Source organism: Laetiporus sulphureus, assembly GCF_001632365.1.
Source record: "Laetiporus sulphureus 93-53 unplaced genomic scaffold LAESUscaffold_11, whole genome shotgun sequence".
Lineage (NCBI taxonomy): Eukaryota > Fungi > Basidiomycota > Agaricomycetes > Polyporales > Laetiporaceae > Laetiporus > Laetiporus sulphureus.
Window position 1 is genome coordinate 548,093 of NW_024468520.1, and position 22,749 is coordinate 570,841.

The 22,749-nt window shown below is 50.3% G+C and overlaps 7 protein-coding genes across 7 annotated transcripts; 4 read left to right on the forward strand and 3 right to left on the reverse strand.

Moving 5' to 3' along the window:
* Window positions 1-514: 514 nt before the first annotated feature.
* Window positions 515-4,511, forward strand: LAESUDRAFT_735996 (uncharacterized protein; the record flags this gene model as incomplete). Its single annotated transcript, XM_040910648.1, is given in 21 exon segments — window positions 515-588; window positions 758-968; window positions 988-1,228; window positions 1,311-1,405; window positions 1,551-1,610; window positions 1,659-1,734; window positions 1,821-1,852; window positions 1,902-2,193; window positions 2,249-2,470; window positions 2,516-2,547; window positions 2,603-2,652; window positions 2,683-2,732; window positions 2,800-2,835; window positions 2,865-2,966; window positions 3,023-3,050; window positions 3,104-3,251; window positions 3,367-3,597; window positions 3,654-3,683; window positions 3,782-3,978; window positions 4,021-4,181; window positions 4,270-4,511. 21 exon segments carry the CDS (start codon window positions 515-517, stop codon window positions 4,509-4,511), a joined length of 2,610 nt encoding a protein of 869 aa, XP_040766203.1.
* A 278-nt stretch (window positions 4,512-4,789) lies between these two features.
* Window positions 4,790-6,533, reverse strand: LAESUDRAFT_712962 (uncharacterized protein; the record flags this gene model as incomplete). Its single annotated transcript, XM_040906926.1, has 7 exons — window positions 4,790-4,853; window positions 5,217-5,266; window positions 5,318-5,372; window positions 5,442-5,850; window positions 5,909-6,035; window positions 6,091-6,323; window positions 6,392-6,533. 7 exons carry the CDS (start codon window positions 6,531-6,533, stop codon window positions 4,790-4,792), a joined length of 1,080 nt encoding a protein of 359 aa, XP_040766204.1.
* A 5,277-nt stretch (window positions 6,534-11,810) lies between these two features.
* Window positions 11,811-13,097, forward strand: LAESUDRAFT_712963 (uncharacterized protein; the record flags this gene model as incomplete). The annotated part of the gene is made up of 5 exons (XM_040906927.1): window positions 11,811-12,010; window positions 12,100-12,250; window positions 12,570-12,754; window positions 12,841-12,953; window positions 13,000-13,097. 5 exons carry the CDS (start codon window positions 11,811-11,813, stop codon window positions 13,095-13,097), a joined length of 747 nt encoding a protein of 248 aa, XP_040766205.1.
* Window positions 13,098-14,857: 1,760 nt separating this feature from the next.
* On the reverse strand, window positions 14,858-15,377 carry LAESUDRAFT_712964 (uncharacterized protein; the record flags this gene model as incomplete). The annotated part of the gene is made up of 3 exons (XM_040906928.1): window positions 14,858-15,133; window positions 15,194-15,282; window positions 15,326-15,377. The coding sequence occupies 3 exons, from the start codon at window positions 15,375-15,377 to the stop codon at window positions 14,858-14,860; spliced, it is 417 nt and encodes a 138-aa protein (XP_040766206.1).
* A 2,604-nt stretch (window positions 15,378-17,981) lies between these two features.
* Window positions 17,982-18,732, forward strand: LAESUDRAFT_712965 (uncharacterized protein; the record flags this gene model as incomplete). The annotated part of the gene is made up of 5 exons (XM_040906929.1): window positions 17,982-18,030; window positions 18,058-18,137; window positions 18,180-18,398; window positions 18,467-18,586; window positions 18,616-18,732. The coding sequence occupies 5 exons, from the start codon at window positions 17,982-17,984 to the stop codon at window positions 18,730-18,732; spliced, it is 585 nt and encodes a 194-aa protein (XP_040766207.1).
* A 599-nt stretch (window positions 18,733-19,331) lies between these two features.
* Window positions 19,332-19,952, reverse strand: LAESUDRAFT_757704 (uncharacterized protein; the record flags this gene model as incomplete). The annotated part of the gene is made up of 1 exon (XM_040912341.1): window positions 19,332-19,952. One exon carries the CDS (start codon window positions 19,950-19,952, stop codon window positions 19,332-19,334), a length of 621 nt encoding a protein of 206 aa, XP_040766208.1.
* Window positions 19,953-20,824: 872 nt separating this feature from the next.
* LAESUDRAFT_712967 (uncharacterized protein) lies at window positions 20,825-21,588 on the forward strand (the record flags this gene model as incomplete). Its single annotated transcript, XM_040906930.1, has 3 exons — window positions 20,825-21,188; window positions 21,244-21,320; window positions 21,436-21,588. The coding sequence occupies 3 exons, from the start codon at window positions 20,825-20,827 to the stop codon at window positions 21,586-21,588; spliced, it is 594 nt and encodes a 197-aa protein (XP_040766209.1).
* Window positions 21,589-22,749: the final 1,161 nt, after the last annotated feature.

Sequence of the window (22,749 nt, forward strand, 5' to 3'; positions counted from 1 at the left end):
GGTTGTCCACCTCCTCACGGTTCCGCTCACAGGGCTAACGAATCTCATGCGGTACCCTATGCCACAATTTCGCCGCTGTTGTACGGTCATACTGGATGTTTTGACTCTGGAATTTCTGATTGGACATCGTACAGAATCGCTGCCGGCCCGAATGACCCGTACGTTCCTCTTTCACAGTGCATGCCGCAATACCCCTATCACGCCAGGTTGTCAGTTGCTTCTAGCGCAGGCGAACCGTCGGGCAAAGGAGAGCGACATCATGACACCATAGACATCTGAGTCGAGAACGTGAAGCGGAGAGGCACTGTGCGGAGAGCTATGTTCCGTTGGGTCACCGTTCATGGATTTGTCTGCAATGCCCTATAGTCCCATGATCGATGGAGTGACCCGAGAACGCAATACATTGTCCGAGCCGAGTTCCCGTCCTATCTAGGATCTCTGCATCATCTACGCTTATATTACCTGTATCGAAAGCGGCGCTCGTTGCTCCTTCTGCGCTACTAGGGATCTCAACATGATACCTGCTTTTACATTTGTCACGACGTCACTCACCGAACTCGTAGCTATCCGAGCACGTACGTCATCCAGGTCCATGTAGGGGGCCCTACCACGCTAATAAGCGTTAAAGGCGATCAGCCTAATGATGTCGCCATCTACACTGGAATAGACGAGCCAGGACGCTTTCTGAGAGCATTGACGTGAGCGGAGACTTCCACAACTTTGCAGCCTGAGGCTACAACGGATGTGCAAATTGCAGCTACTTGCAGGTCCAATGTGCAGTCAATCGACTGTGCGCTCACTACGCTACTGTCGGGCTGCTACCACCTCTCGGAGAGAATGGATTACCTCCACCGCGAACGATTGCAGTTTTGACGTCTACCGTGATTGATGAATCGCTCCTGGAGATTGCCCTTGCGAAGCTGGGGCTTAGCCCGCTGCTGTTCTCCGTCAACAATTCAGTTCCTGCAGTCGCTCACCTATGCAAAGATTACACACTCAACGCACCTCATATACGGGTCGAAGTTTGTAAATAAAGCACATGAGGCGCGGAAGATATTGGTAGGGCAGGGTCATAACGTGAAAATCGTACCGGATAAACGGTTTCCTCTGTGGGGACCGCACGGCGCAGAGAGAGCCAGCATCAAGTCGTTTTCTGCGGTGCTGCAAGCAAGAGACGAACAAGATCGAGTTGCAGTAATTCTGCGTTCATCTGGATCAGTGCGTTGTTGTGCGTTATACTAGTTGTTACACTTGACAGCTGACGGTAGGGCTTGTGTCCTTACTTAGACTGGTTTCCCAAGCCCTCTAAGTCACGCATCTAGTGATGATAGCAGATGTTGCTGGCTTTGTGAGGAAGACCGTATTCAGTGCTCTTCCCGTCTTCCACGGCTTTGGTCATTACAACGTGTGCGCATGCACTCCTCCAGACCATCGTTTGAAAATTCACCTTTGTTACCTCAGATTTCGTTTCTATTAATCCGGTGTTCCCTTTGTTCTCATGCCGCTTCATCTGCCATTGACGTCCGTTGACGTCCGCGAATACATGCAAGGTCATAAAGGCAATCACAGTTCCATGTCCGCTTTTCTTTGCTGTTCACTACGTCATCAAGGTATAGAACATTATGCTGGAAGTGCGATTAATGCTCAACTCTTTGCAGCTCCTTGGAGAGACAGAAGCAGGAGTGAATGCTCTTGCGGCCTTCGAAAGCATCACTTTTCCGGGCTCCCGTGCCCGTAAGCTCTCTATATAACGTTTTGTGAAATCTAAGCATAATTCCATGCTGTTAGGACGACTTGGGTGATCGACTGACCGCAGGGAGCCAATATAAACGTTATATATGGCACGGCTGAGGTAAGGCGTCGTCTTCCGTACGTTTGGACCACATCTCAAGAGCATTCAGACAGGCTCTCTAATCAGATCGACACGCGATTTCAAGAATGACAAGGCATGGAACTGGCTGAGGCTACAGGGGCCTATAGCGGATTACTTGGTGATGGAGGACCGCGGTTCAAACACGTTCGAGTCCGTTGTCGAAGATGGCTTGCCTGCGAAGATCCAATCGCACCGCCCTGACGGATCGTACGCGACGAACGATTTCTTCTTGCGGCATCCTGTGCACTCTAACTGGTACAAGTACATTTGGCAGCTGGACGACATGCTGGTACAGGTGCTGGGCGAAAAGACGAACTTAGGTAAGTATTTTGAACGCTAATGTCAGATAAACATTGACGGAATGCCAATCCAAAGTACCAAACGAGCTCTCCATCCGTGGCAATAGTCCTTATGTGGGGGAGGCGATCGCCTTTGGGGAAGGCAGGCTGCAGGTTGGGTGTCTGATTCTTCCCTCAAAGCTCGGTAAAGACTTGGCGAAAACATTCATGGAGAAGGTTTGGCCCGGCATCGAGGACGCAAATGCTCAGGCTCCGACACATTCAAGGATCCTACCAGAGATGGTATATATATCTTGGAGTACTTCGATCAAGTATTTATTTACTTGTGCTGCCTCTGATACAGGACATTACGCTTTGCACAGCTATGGAACCACAGTAAGTTGTGGATAACAATTTTGGTGGGGAGCATGTATAGACTTTGCGAGTCCAGATTCCGCAAGCCACAAAGATGTCCATCCTCCTGCCAGCGTGCTACGCAAAGTTTTAAGACATAGTAGGTGCGCCACCAAGTCGTCTGCAGCGTGCTTCTCGACCGAAGTTGGACCTGCAATACAGACTAAGTATACGACCGCTTGGAGAACGGCTCCCGTGCGACTAAGCTTGATCTCAACAAGTCTGCGTTGGAAGTCTTCATCTCGAACGCAATTGCTCAAGCGCTCGGAGGTTGAGGGCAGTCAAGCTAACAATGACAGCTGATCTCTTCGCGTTCGGCGTTGACCCCCTTCAAGCCACACGGATCCGTAACATATGCCAGAACGAGTTGGAACTGAATGGTAGGACATTTGGACAGAACGGTGAGACCATCGTGATAGCATTAAGGGGCATATTCTGACCTTTCAGGTTCACGTAGTGGTACACGAGAACCCATCCGTTGAGAAGTGAGTTGCAATTGTTTACCATTTCAATCTTGGACTCATGTCCTTCACCTCAGGCTTGCTCAATATATCATTGCCATATGGTTTGACGGAGATGCAGCCAAGTCTGATGAAGATCAACATGCAACAATGCTCGCTATGACCGAGAGATGGAGCGCGAGGCTTGACCTATCACAGAAAGCATCTCAGAATGGCCAGGAGATGGTACTCGTCTGATAGACCATCGTACGTGCACAACTTACATCTGTCTTCGGAGGTTAAGCCAAAGTGGTACTGTGTAGGTGTTGACAGGAGGTTCCCTCGCGCACATATGCTCCAGCAGCTCGTCTTACTGCCACCTATCTCGCGTGTCATCTGTTTCTCTCGAGCAAAGTCGCATGCCGATTCTCTCGCTCGGCTGCAGAAATCTCTTTCTATTCGACGATTAGCTCTGTTGTCGGAGGAATGGACGAAAGTCGAATCACTTGCCGCAAACGTGAATGAGGACAGACTTGGCCTTTCGCCTGACGCATTTTTGAATCTGCTATCCGAGGTGACTGAGGTGATAAGCGTGAATGGCCTTGATGTGATTGAGAACGGGGGATTCATTGCAATACACTCGTTCAGAATGCCTGGCCGGTGAACTTCAAGATGAGTGTCGACTCGTATGATGAGCAGCACATCGGAGGCACGCTCAATTTGATCAACCCATGCCCATGCTCGATGAGGCCCCGGCGACCATCTTTCCTTTTCAGCTCGTCCATTGCTACTCGGCGGGGTCTACACATCCTGTTTGCAACGAAAACTTTCCATCAATGCCATTCACAGCGCTCGGAACCGGGTACGGGAGGATCAAATGGGTTGTAGAGAAGCTATGCGAGCGCGCGGCGCAGGATGCATCAATCAGCATAGGCGTTCTCAGAGTTGGTCAACTGGTCGGCGATACTGAGAAGTAAGTGCATCGATACTGTAGTATAAAACCTTCTCGACACAGTCATGTCTGGAACGAGACGGAAGCCTGGCCGCTCATGTTCAAATCAGTGAAGGCAACAGGAGTGCTGCCTCGACTAGATGACTCGCGCAGCATCAGCGTTGTACGCTATCCCTCGCCACTAATAGTCTGGCATACAGAAGCTGCAATGGCTCCCGATGAACGTCGCAGGTCGTGTAATCGCTAAAATTGTAACGTAGCCCGAACGACGTAGGGCAGCTGTATAACACGTCATCAATCCTAACACGGAAGCCAGCTGGGATACTGTCTTGGCAGGATTGAAGCAATCTGGCGTAGTGTTCGAAGCAATGGATCGCACTGAGTGGCTCGACCGCTTGGAGCAGTCAGATACAGACGGCGAGCGTACCCCAGCCATCAAGCTTTTGGTGAGAGATTCTGTTCAATCTTCTACGAGGACGAGGCATGCTGAACACGATTTTCGCATCCATATTACCGCAACCGCTTTGGTAGCGCAAGCAAACGGGAGCCGGTGAAGTTCAGCGTGGACAAGATGAGCAAAGCCGCACTCGAAGTACCGCTAGTGCACCTGCCCTCTCAGAAGAACTCGTCGGCAAGTGGGTGAAGCATTTTTAGATTGAGACATAGTTGATTGGAATGGTTGGGCAGTATACACCGGCGATTTGTATGTATTGGTACTATGGAAGATATGCCCTCATAGTGAGGTGATATGAATACATACACATCGGTGACTAGTATGCTTCCTGAAATCAATTTATTCCCTTATCTTGCATCGTGTGCATTCCTCTGCAGGTTAAGAACTGGCTGAGATCGTGAATAACCGCAATGCCCATCGAATAAGTCGCATATTCTGCATCCTGAAACAAGATATAAACATGGGCAGGCAGAAGAAAGACTTCGTAGGTTAAGCCATCTTCTTTGAGACTTCAGAGTCCTCTGCCTTCGCTTTTATCAACCTCTCCGAGCGCTGCTGTCAGATGTCCAACTGGAGGCGCATCTCAGTCCATGCATCGTCCTCGGGATCCTATTGTTCAGTCATGGCACGGTCCTCCATTCCAAGTCTGCGGGGAGGCGGTCGGCGAGTATCTAAACTGCTGGATTACTCGCACTTGTGACCGTCTATCCGGGTGAACGTCGCACAGAGCTCTCGCAGGGTATGTGATCAGGAAATCTCACACTGTGACACAATTGACCTACTAATCGCCATGTTTCAGACGTACCCTAATCTAACAGAAGGCCCTTCCGCGTACGATCTGCTCACGACATAGCGCTGCAGCAAGTTTAAAAAAATGTATTACTGTGACATCTGGTGAATGCGCACCGATTCCCCTCTAGCTTCTATGGGAAATAACACTCGGTGTGCAAGGGGTGTCGATCTGTCACCAATCATCATGGCTGCCTGTGTTATTAGCTCAGGGGACTCATCAACGTGAGGGATATTCTACGTGCCATTGCCAGCAAGAGAAGCACTTGACGAATAATGTCCGAAATTCTGGTCCGTGTGGTGAGTCATCTTGATTCGCTTGGCTGTTTGGTGCTGGTTGTCGCTGCCGCTCCGATCCTCAATTGCACGCTTCTTGGAAGACGTTACGGATGATGCCCGCGCAAGCTGCTCGTTTGGCGTCACTCCGGGGCTATCCACGCGCTCCATGAGAGCTCCCGATTCTTGTGGCGATGTACCCTGCTTGATGCGACTCTCGCGGTCGGTGGGCCCAGGCCGATGTAGAGAATACAATCGCCCCAGAGAGCTAGCTTTCTTCGGCGCCAGCAGGAAGTGTGCGTTGGATGAGAATGTAGACGTGAACTGCAGTGGAGTATTCTCCTGTTGCTGTGCAGCTGCGATGTCAGCCTTGTCTGCGATCGATAATGCTTCATGAATTACGATATACACAAGATTAAAGAAATTTCTAACCGTTTGCTCGTTCGGTCAGTTCAAAGTCAACTCTCCAACCCTTATCAGGGCGTTCTTCCATGTAGAACGGAGCTAAAAGTTGGGATTTGGTTGTACGAGCTTCCGGCAATTGCTTCCCAGTATGGCCCTGTTCAACGATAGCGTAGTAAGTCGCGGTCAATTTTTCAATCGACGTGACGTACGAAAGGGCCTGAATCCACCTCACTCAGCACGATACGTGCCGAAGGATCGTTCCAGAGCGTGACCATCAATTCCTTCGCGTGGGGGTCTTGAGAAGTCATGATTTGCGTTAAAAGACCCTCTACTCGACGTAGCCTGTTCTCAATCTCGCGCAGATATCCTTTTCGTGGTCCCCGCTTGGACATAACTGATATGAAATAAGAATATGCAACTCCAACTACATTGCTCCACATACCTGGAAAATTGCAGTCTTCGATAGTAGACTATTAGTGCAAAAACTGGGCAACATCGTAACATTCTTACCTGCGAGGTCTTGCACACAGCGAGCACACTTGATGTCTCTTGGAAGGAGAACTACACACTTTGCTTTAAGCTTCCGACATCTCTGGCAGGCTGAGTCAAGGAATATCTGAGTTGCGTGATCGTAGTTCAGACATGATTGCATGATAGTCACCTATGGAACTCCTTGTCCTACGTGGGGCACTCATCCGACCTAGATTTCCCTCTTTAACAACAAGGTGGTGAGAGGAACGGTTCAGTTCAGGATCTTGCGTCACGCTGGACATTGAACTTGGGCTCATCAAGGTAACAGGAGAACCTGGTTGAGTCTGTGATTCAACAGTTGCTGTTGTTCGAGACGCGTCCGCGCTTGCGTGACCAACGAAAATCAATCGTAATCTTTCTCGCCATCCCGGTATTAGGCGACGTGTGAGGAGCATAACCGTTTGCTATATTTACAGCCTAGAATGCCGAATTGCCGAAAAGGCTACTACCATCATTTGCCCTCCTCTCTATCCTTGATGTTTATCCCCCGAAACAGCAACCACTGGCCACGAAGTGACATCAGAAAGACCACTTTACCATTAAGTGTCGCCAGCACTGATCAACGTTAACATGATGCTGGAATGTATACTAGAATCTATATTAGATCTAGGATATGTGTCTTACACCCGTTGTTACGTAGTCATTCAGCAGACCCGACGTGGGTGTGCTGGCATTTCCAAGTTGCTATTGAATCCAAGCTTGCGGTGGTTCACAGAGGCCCAATATCATGGCTCGTCTGCAGCCGACTGTTGTGAGCCAGTACACTACCGGTGATTACGTCCGATCGAGAACATACCTAGATAGTCTCGCAGCAGTCATCAGATCATTCACGAGTCTTTCACGAGATACGCACGGATTGTTGAATTAAGGGACAGATGCGGAGCAGAACTTGAAGTCACCAGTCCGAAGATCAGAGTTCTAGTAAAGCAGCACCTCAGTAGGTTCCAGATTAAGTTAGATACAGCGTGAGATGACCTACTGTTCTTCTCTTTCTGTGCCAAAGTTTGACAAATAAGTAAGAGCACATTGTGGATCCCACTGCAGCAGGATCATCAAAGATCAGGGTGAGTACCATGTGCGATTTAAGCAGGTACAATGTGGTAGCTATGAAGTTTGTAAGAAACTGCAAAAAGTAGAGGTGCCCGCTCAGTGATCCGAAACTGAAAGGCGCAACAACTCCTCACGCAGACGCCGTGGCTGGTACTGGGCCATGTGCGAAGCGAGAGTTTATGCTGGCGAGTCCACCAGCTGCATCGCCCTTCAGCTGCAATATCAATAGAGTTGTCAGCCATCGCGGTTGTTGCTGAACCAATCATGTGCAGATAACTTGGAGGAACGCTGCCAACGCTTGACAATCTATTCCTCAGCGGAAGATTTCAGCACTGATAGCTCTGTCGATACAATGTACGTACGAATTTGCATTCATAGAGATGAACCTGATTATACACGCGAAAGTATTCTATTTCGCTGGATGCTACTGGCTTCTATCCGCACTTATTGGCGCTTGCGCACGTCCTGCATATCAGGAACAACTGATAGAATCTTTGCAGATATTTTATGAGTCGCAACATCTCTGAGTGGAGTGTATGCTTACCATAGGCCACTTGAGACACTTCCTCTCGAGACCAGAGACGGTTCAAATTTGGATGAGCAAACGAATCATTATTTACAAGGCAATGTCAATAGTCAAAATAACTTCAGTGCATACAATTTGGTTGGCCATTCAAGTCGATATTTGAATGCACTAGAACGCGGCAAATTGAGAGAAGAGGTCCATGGGCCACTTCTGTAAACTCGGACGCCAAGCGTCTGCGAATGTTTAGCTTCATTTGACCCACTTCCTGCCGTAAAGGTCAGCAGCTCGTCGAGAGCGACCCAGAGTCCCGATGTTGGACCCATCGAATTGGTCGAAGGCAGTTGTATTTGGTAACTCACGGAGCCGATGTCAGACGTTTGCCGAGCAGCGAGCGGTAGCGCTTCTGAAGCCCTGGAGCGGCGTTTTCTATTGATTCCATGAAAATGCACGGAAAGAGCACCGATTTCGAACACGCATGGACCCGGACTCACGATGGACTTTCCTATACCACAGGCGCAACGACGTAAACACAAGCCCGGAAAAGCATTGACGAGGTTAACGCAACGATTCTAGCCTTGTGATGGGTACTATTTCTCAGTCGTCGTGTGTTGCAGAGGAATCCGGATTCGAACCACGAGGTCGGGCAGGAGACGACGTTTCTGTGGTGGGTCGATATGATGCTATTCGGAAGAGCTTCGCATGGAAACAGAGACAATCAAAGAGCGCGTATCTTAGGCGACACTAGTAGCGTTGGTGTGTCGCTGAGCTAGGATCAGTTCAGGTCTGCGATCTGAGATCTGATCCCTCAATTAGTGAACACATTATCACGAAGTGACACGTCAAGAATGTTGCATGTGGATGACCGATGGCACGGCCTGTATGGTAGAACCAGAAGCAAGAGCAACGGAACTAAGCGGTTCCTCTTCACAACGGCACCGATGGTTGAACTTACTGCCTCGTTGTTGTCGGATCTGCAGGCTTGGCACCGCGCGATGTGGGTTGCTAAATTTGGGCCAATCATGCAGCAACAGCTTCCGGAACCATTTGTGATAATGTTCGATCGGCGGGCGCTGACTTGGCTAACTCGGCGCCGCTCCGATGCTAGATGGATCGATTTTACGGAAGCGAATTTCATATTTCAGCTTAGGTAGCGCCGGCTAATCTGATGCCAGTTACCTTGTCTCCGTAACACTTCGAGATATGCTCCTCTAAGACATCGGCATATCAGCCGCTGACATATCGGTCTTTGACGTTCTCGAGTCTGAGAAGTGCTCTGTCCAAATCCATAGGAGCTGAACGCTGCGCGCTCATCCGCGAGTCGGACGCTACAGACTATACCTAATGTGCGTCCGAGAATCAAACACCTTGTTCACGCCCTGTCGATTTTTATGAAAGCCTCGAGATCGTTCCGCTGAAACACTCCTTCAGAGCACGCAAAATTTAGTTGATGTTATGCAACGACATACCTAGGAATATCGAAGAAGATGGATGGTAGTCATGCATTGTCACAAGGGGATCGTGCTAGCACTGTGGAATAGTCGGCGGAGCTCCCGCGCCCCATAAAAGAGGCTCTACATTCTTGACACTCAGACCAAGAAACATTCACGAGGCCCTCAAAGCTCCGGGAGAATGATCTCCAGTAGAAAATCCCGCAGAATGGAAGAAAGAAAACGAACTGATGGCATTTTGCAATCAGCGAAACGTCCAGAGTCATCGTTCGCACACGGCCTACGTGAATGAAGGCAAAACCACAATCATGAAAGCATGACATTTTAGGCAAGCGAACCTGTCCCGCATCCGGGCGTACCCAAAAAGAAACATCCACATCAAGTCGAAATCCTTCGATAATCACGCCCATTCAGTAAGACACCGGAAGCTGGACGTGCTCACCTCGCATCAGTGTGGCCGTATGCACCGTTGCCGTGGAGAGCTTCACGTTACCGCGTTCCACTTGACGGACATGCAATTCACGGTGAGAAATTCACTTCACTTCCCTCCCTGCAATGCGTGTGTCATGCTCGAAGGTTGGGATTGTAGAGCAAGCCCACACGAGTAGCAATGGGTGGCAGTACTTGCGCAACTGCAGGCTAGCCTCCGTAGCGTATTCGGGCAATGGAAGGGCGGGCGGTCTCCTTGAGTGTCAGGTCGAGATAGTTGATACACACTTAAGCAAGGAAGGCTTGAGCCACGCCTTCGATAGTGCTACACACCAGGAGCATGGTGGGTAGAGTGCAAGAGATATGCTGTCTTTCGCCGCCTGCGCAGACAGCTACAATTAGTGACATGTCGACATGGAAATCAAATTATCTCGTACAATCACCATTCATTCTTTCGTATCATAGCTGACGACCTGTGCACGCAGTTGGAGTGCGACACTCCGGTCACAGGCGCACAAGACAAGACACGAGCATTCTATACAAATAACAAGATTAGGAACCTTTCATCAACACCCTTTATCAGTCTGACGGCCGATAGTGTGACTCACAGTCTTACTAAGTGCATGAGCATGTAACTTCAGTCAAATCAATGAGTGATGGTCCGTTCCCTAGTGCTCCATTCAGAGCGTCACTGCGACAGATGATGAGCATACTGGTAGGTAATACAACCGTCCACCAACGAGGACTTACCGAACAGCCCACTGAGCGCTGCAAATAATGTCGCTGAAACGGCGCAGACGAGAAGCACGACCCGGTCAATTTCGGTCCTGGGCCTATTCGTACTAAACCAGTTGCATCGGGCCTGACTAGAACTCTCAGAACTAGGCACGCAAGGGACGGGCATATCGTATAACGAAGGTTGGTACTGGGAAGCTCGATAGGCCGGACACCTGATTGCAACACCATCTATGTGTCGATGGGCCTCAATACAGTTCGCGAATCCATGGTGTATGTCGTTGATGTATCGCAGAGACAAGCTGTGTATTTTTACGCCAGCTGAGAGTAATCAACATGTAGAATGTAAGCGCGTAGCAGTGCAGTGAGGCGTATTGTGCCAGAAAAAAACGATGCTGCTAGGCAAGCAGTGGAAGTCGCTGCGAGAGAATAGGCAGGTCGACGAGCCTGATTGTCCAGGTCAACATAAGTTGTCTCAAGAATAGTTGGCCGTGACATTCGCACGGTGAGGCGATGCATGCTTGAACCCGCCTCCTATGCCGTGACTGCGAGCGATCCTGGTGCACATTAAAGTCCTGTATAAACGAGAGCAATGGCCCACGTTGAGCACAGTTAGTTTGTCCTCTGTCAGTCTGCTTCGGTCATGATCCCTTGTAACAATGTGCATGTCCTCGCAGCGGTTACAGTGGAAGACTATCGGCTCGCCATGGAACGTCGGGGACTCTCCAGAACCCACACTCCTTCTAGTGACTCGAGGGATGCAGACATGCATGGCCGACGAAGTGCAATAGGGTATCGTCCCAACGAGATCTATAGCACTGCACAGAGTAGTTCTAGTCCTGCAGCAGAAGGCAGAGGTAGTCAATGTTGCTCGTCCTTAGTCAATGGTATGCCTTCTTTTCAAAGAGAGGAACAGTTTATGGATCCATCTCTTGTAGCGACGAATGCCACAAACCACCAACCCGTACCAAACGCGCGTCCTGCAGACATTGCGAATGCGCTACACTCATGGATCAAAGCGTGTATACCATTGTGGCAGTGACGACATCTGCTAGACTCGCAAGAGAAACATGAGATATTACCTGCAGGAGCGAAGCCAGGCCGGTATGCTGCAAATGTCAGTTTAAACATCACCAGATTCATGCCATGCAGACCTAGGGAATAATTATATGAGGATTTGATGGGATTCTACAAGCATCCTATCCCCGTCATGCCGAATCCAAGAGCCGGGTGGCAAGTAAAGCTGCGACAGAACTTTACCCCAGATGACGGTATACCGACTATGGCGACTGGAGGGCAGGAGCCGGACACTAGCACTGCTGCTATACGAAGTAACGAGGAACGCGGACAAGCTATCCGATCTACGAGACTCACCATGTCAACAAGGAAGGAGGTCGATGTGCCGTACACGTCAGCAATGTTGGCCAACGTCCCCCACATCATCGGGGAAATGCACATGGATTGAATGTCGAAAATGAGCCTTTGGAACCGCTTCATAGTCATCAGGGACTACTCTACACATCGTCGACGAGGATTCATGGCGAACTGCATGATTTGGTGCAATTTGAGCTGGAGGACGGTAGAATGCCGTCAGGATCGCTGCGTCGCTCCGAGGTGCTTGGGGAACTAGGTGATATGATCGTAGCGAAGGTATGCCTTACGCCAAACTCATCCAACGCACCGTACTCAAGCAGCTGAACAAGGGATGACAAAGGCGAAATGTCAGTAATCTCGGTCATCACAGCAAGACATCGCACGCACCATTTCGCAGAAGTGCTCAAACTTCCTCACGTCGTAGGCAAGCCGGCGTATCCGTTGCGTATCCGGTCCTTTCACTAAATCGCAACAACAAGGCTCCACCAGTGCTACACAGCCTTCCTGCTCGAGCCCTCCCCGCTCACCTCTCACCGCTCATTGCAGAAGCCGTTCATTATAGACGAATGCATAACGACAAAATTGACCTCACAAGGAATTCCATCGCGTATCTTCACTCCATCGGGTCACGAGCGACGGATGGGGCGTTCGATCTGATGCGCAGAATCAGGGAATGTTCATGGAAGTTGATGACGTCCCTACGCGGTTGGTCTGCTCTTCTTCGATTGCCGCTGGTACACCTTTGGGATGTGGTGGAGAGGGGAAAGAATTCTGGATGAGGTGCGAGGACCCGATTCATCCGTGGAACGGTAAAAGCGCATCTTCATCGGGATGTAATGGCCTGAGAATGACTTGATCGTGCGGAGTGCAAACGTACACATACCATTCGATGGCACAGAAGATGCTCTATACATTCCTGCCCTCCTCAATGCCTCCACACCTCTATTGGGAGACCCGCTACATACCCAGAACCAGCACGGTGGATTATTGCCTACACCGGGGGGCCTAAAAACCTGCACACCAAGGCCGTGCCTTGCTGGCTCGTGCGCGCAAAACAAAAGGTGTCTGGATCTGGCTACAAGAAGACATGGATGTCCGCGTGACGTGGTGGTGGAGAACCTAGTCTGGCTGCTAGTCAAAGCCTTATGAAACCGTGGACGAGAGAATGGTTGGAATGTACGAGGTTTCCAAGAGACAACGAGGCAGACGTTTAAACGACGCAAATGCGCCTGTCTTGGGCAGAGCAAGTTAGATCACTCAGGATCTCGATCGAGCTGCTCTCTGTGGCGCTGCCCGCTCAGGCGCATAGATCTGTGCCTTGGGCCTTTGCCCCGGATATCCTCCTACTACTCTTGTGTGTCGTTCTACTCTCTCACGGTGAAATATCTTGATTATTATGCTCAACTTTCAAGTGGTGGCTGCTGGAGAGTCCCCAACACGAGGTAGTTCCATGCGCGCCTTTGCCCTGCCCTGTTGGGCTCAGCGCTCAGCTCTCAAATGCGTCTGCCTCGGTGTCGAGGAAGAACAACGCGGAATGCAGCATGACATGTTCGGCAATGTCCATGGGCGGAGATGATTACTTTGAGCGCAACGATGACCAGTACCGACCCTGCGAACGATAGAGAAAAGGTATGGCGCTGGCCTCTTGCACCTTCAAGATCTCCATGGGGGTTCTTCCATATTCTGCTGATTCTGTAAATAACGCTTGCAGGAGCATCACTGTACGAAATTCTGATGTATGACACTTTGTGAACAGCCTTTCTATGCGGATACATGATCTGGCACCTTCCGGTTCCATCACATTTGGCCGGAAGTGCTCGTGGCGTGCTTGCGGTGTGCTCTCTTCCATAATGTGGGCGTGTGCATCACAAGTTACTGCGAAGCCATTTGCGCTGGGAGCACGGACCCTTGATGCACCTGATTCTGGGCATATCGCCCTGCATATGCAATCAAGCTCGTTGGAGATCGATATGCCCCAAGAATATCAATCCGTGGCTTCGTATATTTGTACATGCTCTTTGTCCCTATAAATCTGGCACGGGTGGAGTACTCACACTGAGGTGAGTGATCATCATTCCCAACCTCGGGCACTCTATCATTCCACCACGCAAAATGCTGGTAGTTTACAACTTAGTGATCCATCACCGCGAGCACCCGACGTAGTCTGAACTCCCCTGATTCCTGCTCGAGTTGACTGCTTTGCTGGCAAGGGAAGCAGGCCTCTGGCATTCGATGGATACGCGTGAAGGGCTGGCCTTCGAATGACCCAACGCGCCATCTCGGTATCCAACATCGATGATTGGACAATTTCAGACAAGTGAAGTGCAAATGCTGAACTGCCTCCTCTCAATTACGACAAAGCACGCTTTCTCTCGACAGTATACATGCGCTGCAAACAAATGTTTTATATAAAAGGGATTTTACCCTACTTGAGCGTTGTTTTTTCAGCGTAATGGGGGGGGCCCACAAATTGGCCCGCATAGGCACGTGATTCAAGGATCTCCCAAGCGCGCGCTTGGCAGTCTCCGACGGAACTGCCCTTATTCCTTCTATTCACTCGCTTGAAGTGTGTGCGTCCGCCGATATCAGGATGGACAGTATTGTGGTTACGCTTTCTTTGGTGTCAGCGAATGTTGGCAGATCACACAACCCATTGTCTCATGAAACATACTCGTATTCACCACATTCAGGCTAGGAAGGGTGCATACATAGAAGAAACCATCTCCACTACTCTGCCATCGTCTGGTTCTACATTCCGGCTCGGCAATCGCCACGTCTCGCCCCTATGCCATCTTATTCTGAGCAACCATCCCATCTAGGCCTCTCGGGTTTTTTGCACTTCGAATCTCCAGCGTGTGCTTCAACACTTTCTGTAGCTTCTGCTCATGGATCATCACCATCTCCTCTTATCGTCTTGGATCCCACGTCCCCATCTGCAAGGTGCTGGCTTGGAGATAACGAAGCTGGCAGAGAGACTGTAGGGCGGTGCTCATATCCAGCAGCGGTAAGGCTTGAACCGACGATTGGGATCTTCATGTCACTGATCATTACGTTGCGACGCGCGACAATATTCTTGATGTCCTCCACGCCCGGATTTTCGGGCTGATTGGGAGGATAGTCCAAATACTCTTTCGCATCAGCCATTCTGATGTCCACGCTCTATGTAATCAGTAAGCATACTAGCGCAACTCAGCGGTCCCTTATTCGCACTGTACTCACCGTAATTATGGACGACGCCAATTCTTGGAACGTGCTCTGTGAGCTGCCGGGTCCGCCCTGAGATGTATTATTGGTTGCAGTGCCGAGGTCTGCAAGAAGCGTGTGGCATTTAGTTTCTCCCAGAGGACGCACGGGTACGCCATAGAACCAGGCCCACATCTAAAGGAGATAGCTGAACGGACATCGTTCTTTCAACATGATCCGTGATTAGCTCACCAGTCGTCTATGCACACAATCTCCCCCTTCCCCCTCCCCATTGATACAGTCTGCCGGGCAGTGCCAGCCATTGTCGCTCGATGTGATCTCCTCAATTACCAGTGGCATCCGGGCGGCAGGTGTTGTATGTGACCCTGCAAGGTCGAATCCGCTCCAGTGGTGTAGGATTTTTTAGATGCGGTAAGCACGCAGGATGTTGCGGACTGACGTACATCTCGCTAACATACTGCTTGATCCCTTTCGGCCGTAATGTCCTGTGTACTTACGCAGCCAGTGCCGCTATAATCGTACGTTATTGATACGCTACCCGGGCGCGGAGTGTCCGGTTGATTGACACGCAGTGGGCATTGCACCTCTTTGTGTGTGCTTGAAGGCGGGTTTTTTGTCTTTTTCCAGGGAATGGCCATGGTAACAAGGTCTAGATGATGAGCGTGGCGCGTCTCTGCAGCTGAACAATGAGACGAGGGCCGATTAAGGCAAGATGTCAGTCAGTGGACCATACATCGGCGGCAGGCTCACGCACTACCTGATCTCCTGTGTCCTCTGCAGGCAGCTGGTGAAAGTTGCGATAAAGGAGAGCCGTGCCAAGAGGGCGAGATGCACGACCACATTGGCCTCGGCCGCCAAAGTAACCGTGTCCGATTTAGGATATTGAGTGGCAACCACTCACGGAGTCTCAATGTTCGTGCGGTGTGTTCTTATCATCGGACAACATGTGCATGAATACGATCGTATGTTCTACATATAATAGTGGGGCAATATGACTGAGTACATCTTCGAAGCATTTTCTGCGAATTCTAGAACCTTTCTGACATATTTACGCCTTCCTCCTTGCACTCCCTCTATGTTCCGATATGCAACCCCTCTTGTTCAATGCTTACAGCATTCTGCCACCGCCGAGGTGCGCTAGGCCGTCGTTCGGCCGTCCTCTCATTGGAGGATGTCCCCACGCGCATCCTTTATATCTCTTTCTGCAATCCTATCCTGGATGCCCTCCAGCCGTACCAAGTTATCTATGTGAGCGGGTGGAAGCGGGCAGGATTTTAGCAGAATGACGACAGGTCCGAGCGCCCGAGATTCCATATAGTAGACGCCGTCAGGTGGCTGCTTCGGAGTCCAAACCATCTCAAAAATACCTTCGGCGATTCAGTGATTCAGTCGATGGTGGAGACGCACTCGCCGATGTACAGCAGTCACATGCATTGTCTTCTGCCAAGCTGTAAACGAGGGTATTTCTAAACCGTGTACCGAGGCACAATCAACTCTCGACCCGACCCGACCCTTTCACGCAATGTGCATCGTCTCACAACCACGATCACCTTAAACAGAAATCTCCTGAAATTCTGCGGAATGTTTCTTGTTCCTCCTAGACATGATGCCGCCTAGCGATGTCTAGACCGTGGTGGAGCCGAGCTCAGGAAGTTCGGTTTCGAGATGTTTGCGCGACGGAAGGGCGAGCATTCTCGCTTAGTTCTCGGTTTCAGATAGAGGTTGGAAGTGGAACCTCGGACTCGATAAAATTCGGCGCAGTCACGTAGACCTTGTACTTCAATTGGTACGATCAGGAGCACATACTATGGAACGGTGACCCAGTCTGCCATTTCAAATTTGCGGATGCATTCGGTGAGAATCTTCTTCGCTATCCGTGACGAAATTTGCTCACTGCGACGATGAGGCACGGTAGCTCATTTCCACCACGATGCCCATTGCATAATAATGTTACTGCCTATCCCAGCATTCGACTTGATCAGATGGCTCGTAAGCCCCACTTCACTGATTGATTGATAGACTCCGCTTTGGTTTGGAAGAACCACCTACGATATATGTTCTTTTGATACGGAGCATGCTATGTAACAGGCCAGAATCCGTGCCACACTCAGTTTATGACATGCGACAGCCTGTGAAAAGAAGGCCAATCAATATTTGATATTGCCGTCCGCTTATCACCCTAGATCGACTTTGACGTGCTGGGTAAAGCTCACGTTACCATGTCGGCTCAATTTCCTGGAGCGTCATTCCAAGCAACTGTTTCCATACCTTAATTTGTTATGCAATGCGCTGAAGGTGTCCTTGGCATTCCAGTCCGAGCCGTGGAGGTCTCCATGCAAGGCACCTGCTGAGCCGATGTAGAGCTGATTGTCTGCTCAGGGTCGTGTAACAGCCCACGTGAGGGCAGCCTTGCTGTCTGGTATCACCATCGATACGTTGGCGGAGACAGAAACGGCATACTGCGGGACTTCTGCAAAGACATCGGATGCCATGCGCTGACGTCCTTCCTCTTCTCCACGTTTCGTCTGCGGTCTTCCAAAGTCCAGCTTTCCCCCATTCGACTTTCGCTAATAAATTATTCCGATAGCGGAGGGTCTGCTGCCCAGAAGTTTGAGTTGAATCTCGCGAGCATGCGGATGTTCCATATGCCGATCCGCCGTCCCACTGTGATCTTACAAGACATTGTTCAATGGCACGAATTCTGGCCCTATAATAGAGCCTCACGCAAGGCGACGACTACCTCGAGCCTCGATACTTTGCTGCATCATTGCTGTCCTGTCCACTCACTACGGCCCCATCTGCCATGCCTTCGTGGATGGAGTCTAGCTGTCCTCGCCTCAATCGCTCAATAGGTAAGGTTCTCCCATATGCTCACTTAGTGATTGGCTCCAAGCCTCCAATTAAATATGGTGTAACTGGAGTGGAGATTCATTTCAAAATGGCATTCCGCCTCTACAAGGTAGATCCCTTGCCAATCGAGTGTTGCTTGTTCTAACATCAGTTCCAGCTGAAAAAAAAGGGTCAAAATTTGGCAGCGTACCTGAAGACTCTGTGCCGTTCACATGGATCCTCCAGTATTGTCCCCGATTATGTCAACAGGATCCGGGAGCTTGAGCAGGAGAATGGTATCCTTTTGGAGCAGATAGCCTTGCTCCGAGAGTCGAGCAGCTTCTCTCGCTTCACGGAGGATCTAGCACCGGCGAGTTCCCAGCAGCACGAGGTGCGAACAGCGGCCTGACTGCAAACTTTCATATCGGCGCTGACATCGGTTTGGCTGCCTTCTGACAGCAAAGACCCCTACGGAATTCTCTCGACCGTTTCCACTTTCCCGCCATCGTGCGCTCGACAACTTGTGCTGGTCCTGATTGCACCTTTTACGATGTTCGTACCTGTCCTCATTACCGTAAGGTAAGGCATGGCTAATGGGCACATCGCAGTATCCTGAGTTATATCCGGAATACAGCGTGCGCACTGTTTTGTCGATGGAAGATCTCTTCGCATCGAGTGGTATGATGGGAGGATATGGATATGGATATGGCGTGGCAGGGTACTAATCTTCATGGCTACCCTTTGCAATTGTGTCTTTACTGCCTTTCCCTCCGATAGAAAACCATGATAATTTTGTTGCCACCCGCGCAACCGATCATCAGTAAAGCTCAAATCTGCTTGCATAGGCTTGTTTCCCCTTGTTGGGGTCATACAAGGAGATAAGTCTGAGAAGTTTTCAGGACCACCCTGCTTCGGACAGACATAAATAGAATGTAGAAGAAGGCAAACCTTGCGCTCGATGCAAATCGAAGATGATGCATGGACATCACTTCCTCTACAAGTTCTGTTCAACGAACTACTCGAACAAGAGCGGAAAGAGCACCGGAAGCTTTGCGAATACCTTTTTACAATTCTCACAATTGGACACCAGCGGATGAAAAGATGAAAATACTTGATGAGTAAGTCCGTTCACAGGGAAGGTGAACCTCCTGGAGGGCGACGTTGGTCACACCCAGCCTCTTCTCCTCTCCTTTCCTCCTCTCCTCTTCGATCTTCCATCCTGCTAGACATGTTGATGCACTGATGCGCTGATGCGCTGATGTGAACTAGTCAGTATCAATACAGTGCGAGAAACGATCGCTTACATACGTTCTCTTTTGACCTATCACGCAACAGGTGCGACCTTCCGGCAGTGACGCCGTGGAACTCGAGGGCGACGGAAGCGTATGACATCGGCGAAGGAAGTCAGGGGAGTCGGCGTCGGTGGTGACGTGACCCGATTTTCGGAAACAGGTCGGGAGACGGTATGAAATAGTATAATGGGAAGGACTCGAAAGAACCCATAACAGATCTCGTAGTGGAGGACGAGGCAGAGAGGATTCGAGGTCACCAATTGCGGTTGTTGGGTGTCGAGTAGAGACACCCACGACTTGGGGGACGCGAGAACTCCAATCGGATGACCATCCTTAGTCTCGATATAAAGGAAAACGTCGTGCTCGTCCTCGCCACAGGCCTCGGCAACGACGCCGCGCATTATGATCGAGTCGTCAACCATGAGTACGATGGTTACTGACATTCCAATGGACAGATTGCCGGGGATCGGGCATGTAATCGCCCAGGTTGGTACATAACGGGCAAAAGTATAACCCAAGGGGTTGGAGTAAGGGGAGACGAAGACGGAGTCGATGGGCAACTCCTCACAATAGGAAGCGGCACTATCGAATCCTATAGCAGACAAAAGAGGAGTGAGGTGGAGTGTTGAGGACAACGTAGCGCAAGTAGACATTGCGATGCAGATTGGACGCTGATGGATGTAGAAGTGATAGCAGATCGGAGTGGTGATGTCCTTTAAATCTGCGTGGGTACTATGACCCAGAAAGCCGAAGTCATATCCAGCGCCGACTGTGGCCTGAATCCAGGGACTGCAAATGTGCGAGCGCATCGGCCGGGTCACCATTGATCCGTCAGAATGGGTTGATACGCGAGCAGCAGAAGATAACGGCGGACTTAGTTGCAGGCGCCCTTGAATGTAATGGACTGGTTAATCCTTCATGCAATACAATATACGTCAGAATGTGGAAACCCGCATGGAAAGCTTACATGGAGCTGGCTAGTAGGTCGGATAGTCCCACAATTTGCCTAAAATTCATTCTTTACTAACGCCCTTGGAGACCTCTCACATTTATCAGAACGGGTGGTCCATGGTCAGCGATTCGCAGACTTTTAGAATGCTACAATCCAAAGTTAGCCACAAGACGACTGTAGTGCACCAATCCCCACGCCGCGACTGAGAAGCAAACTCACTACTGTGTCAAGCGAACCCATCGTGGGAGGCCTTGACCAAACGGATAATTTCTCCCGCCAGTCAGAACGGCAATCGGTATAGAATGAACATGCGGTCATGGTACCACAAGGCATCCCGGTCCAAGTGATACTTCCTAAATGCCACCGGCAGCCCCGTCCGCTCCAGAATCCACGCACGCCAAAGGGGTCCGTTCGACACGTGGTCACGTGATCGTATCGATCGATGCGGCGCAGGGCGACCCAAAACTTCAGGTTCTCTCAGCTTCGTGACCATTAAAAAATGCCCCTCCAACTGGATATTAGCGGTTCACTCCCCTTAATTTCCGTGGAGACTCCTTGCGACGGCTGATTATTATGTCCCAGTTCGTGCCCCAGCCCTTCCCTGCCACCAGCAATGACACACTCTACATGGCAAAGACAATCCGCACTGGTCCTAAACAGCCCGATCATTACAGTTCGAAGACTATACAGCTCATTGAGGTCCCGGCGCCGCCACGCGTTCATTGTCCATACGCATCGTCATTCATAGGCAGCCCTTTAACTTCATCATTCTCTTCATCGACTGGAGAGCTTAGCGAGGATTCCGCATGCTCATCTTACTGCTCGTCCGGCTCAGAATCTGAGACACAGTCTCAATCGTTGGTTCCGATGCACGAGACACGCTTACATAGGATCTTGGCCTGGCGTGAACAGTTGGTGCATACTACAATGGAGGATGGTGCGTATCTTACATGCTCCTGTCTTTTCAATGTAATCATCGATGACGCATCCAGTCTTGTTGATGGATTTGCTACTTCCATTGGAGTGCAAGTCTTATCGCACGGAAGACCAAGTCGACGCCAACAAAAGCGTGCGTTACGTGCTAAATTGATTTTCGCACCATACTCTCCTCATCTTGCTCTCTCCAGGCTTCTAATCTGTCGATGCTGTCATGTCTGCACTCATCAGCGCCTCAGTCTCAGTAGCGCACCAAGTACACAGTCTTGCCGGTGAGGTATCCGTCTCGCGCATTGGTGTCTGGCTGGACTCTCATCCAATTCATGCATAGCGTTACGTTCACACAAACGTATAATCCCCAGTTCCCAGTCCGATTAGAAATTGAGCTGGCATTGGCATAGCAGTCTTGGCACACCGCATATTATTCCTGGGATGCTGACTATGCGTACGCTCATACCTTAGTACTGTATTTTCCAGTGCTGTATTTGCCGAAAAAGTTATAAACCTACTATCCACGCGTGTACTCCACTTTCCGCACTATCATCGACTCTCATAACGTCCATGCCATGACGAGCATTCATGCTGTTCTGGGTATGCCCATGTATATTGCATCAATACACTGTAATTAAAAGATGCTTATCAGACGACGTGTGAACGACGGCACAGAAAATCTTGCGCCTTCGGGCCTCGCAAACAACACGAGGCACTGCTTGTTCTGGCTTGGGACTCTATGGGCCACTCACTGTTGTATGGCCCCTAGTGGCTATACTCAGGATAAGACATATACTCCGCAATCTTGGCAACCGCGCTTTGCCCTTCTTCCATAACCACAACAATGCTATTTTGCAAGGTATATCCCGCCTACAAGGCATCCCCACAACCTCTCATAGCGGTTGAGCATGGAAAGGGCATGTTCAACTCCTCTGCCATCTACAACAAGTTCGAACGCTCCGCCCGGGCCCTGTTCAAGAAACTCAGCTACCCTCGTCCATGTCAGACCTCAAATTCTGTTACTCGATGCGCCGACAACGTTCAGGACAATTTCGGAGAAAAATCTCCCTCTAGAAACGCGAGGTGGCAGATTGTGGCAAATCCAGCCGATGTGACTTCGGGTCCCCGAACCTCCCTCTCGATCGGTCTTCATCTTTGGCAAAACTCCTGTAGCATCTGCACCTTCATCAACACGTTATCATCGCGTTTGACGCGTCCTGACCCTTCAATCGTGCCCATCGGGGACGTTCTATCCCCCCGAAGATGGTATGCCACAGTTCCGAACATCCACGCGTTCAATGCGTGCAAAGCTCTCTAACATATCAAATGCGGCAGCCTTAGTTGTGCGCGATGTCCTACCACCATGTCACATTACCACCATCTCCGGCTCTCTCGACGCGTTTGGCATGCTCGGACACGTCGGGCGGTTCTACCGTCATTATTTCACATGAAGATGTTGGCATTTGCCATCCCCCTTCGCCATCCGTTATGGTCTCTTGTGTCTCGTCCTTGCCGTTTTCTCCGTCTTCGGACCGCCTGGCCTCTGCTAAGTTCAATCCGTATACAGCGGA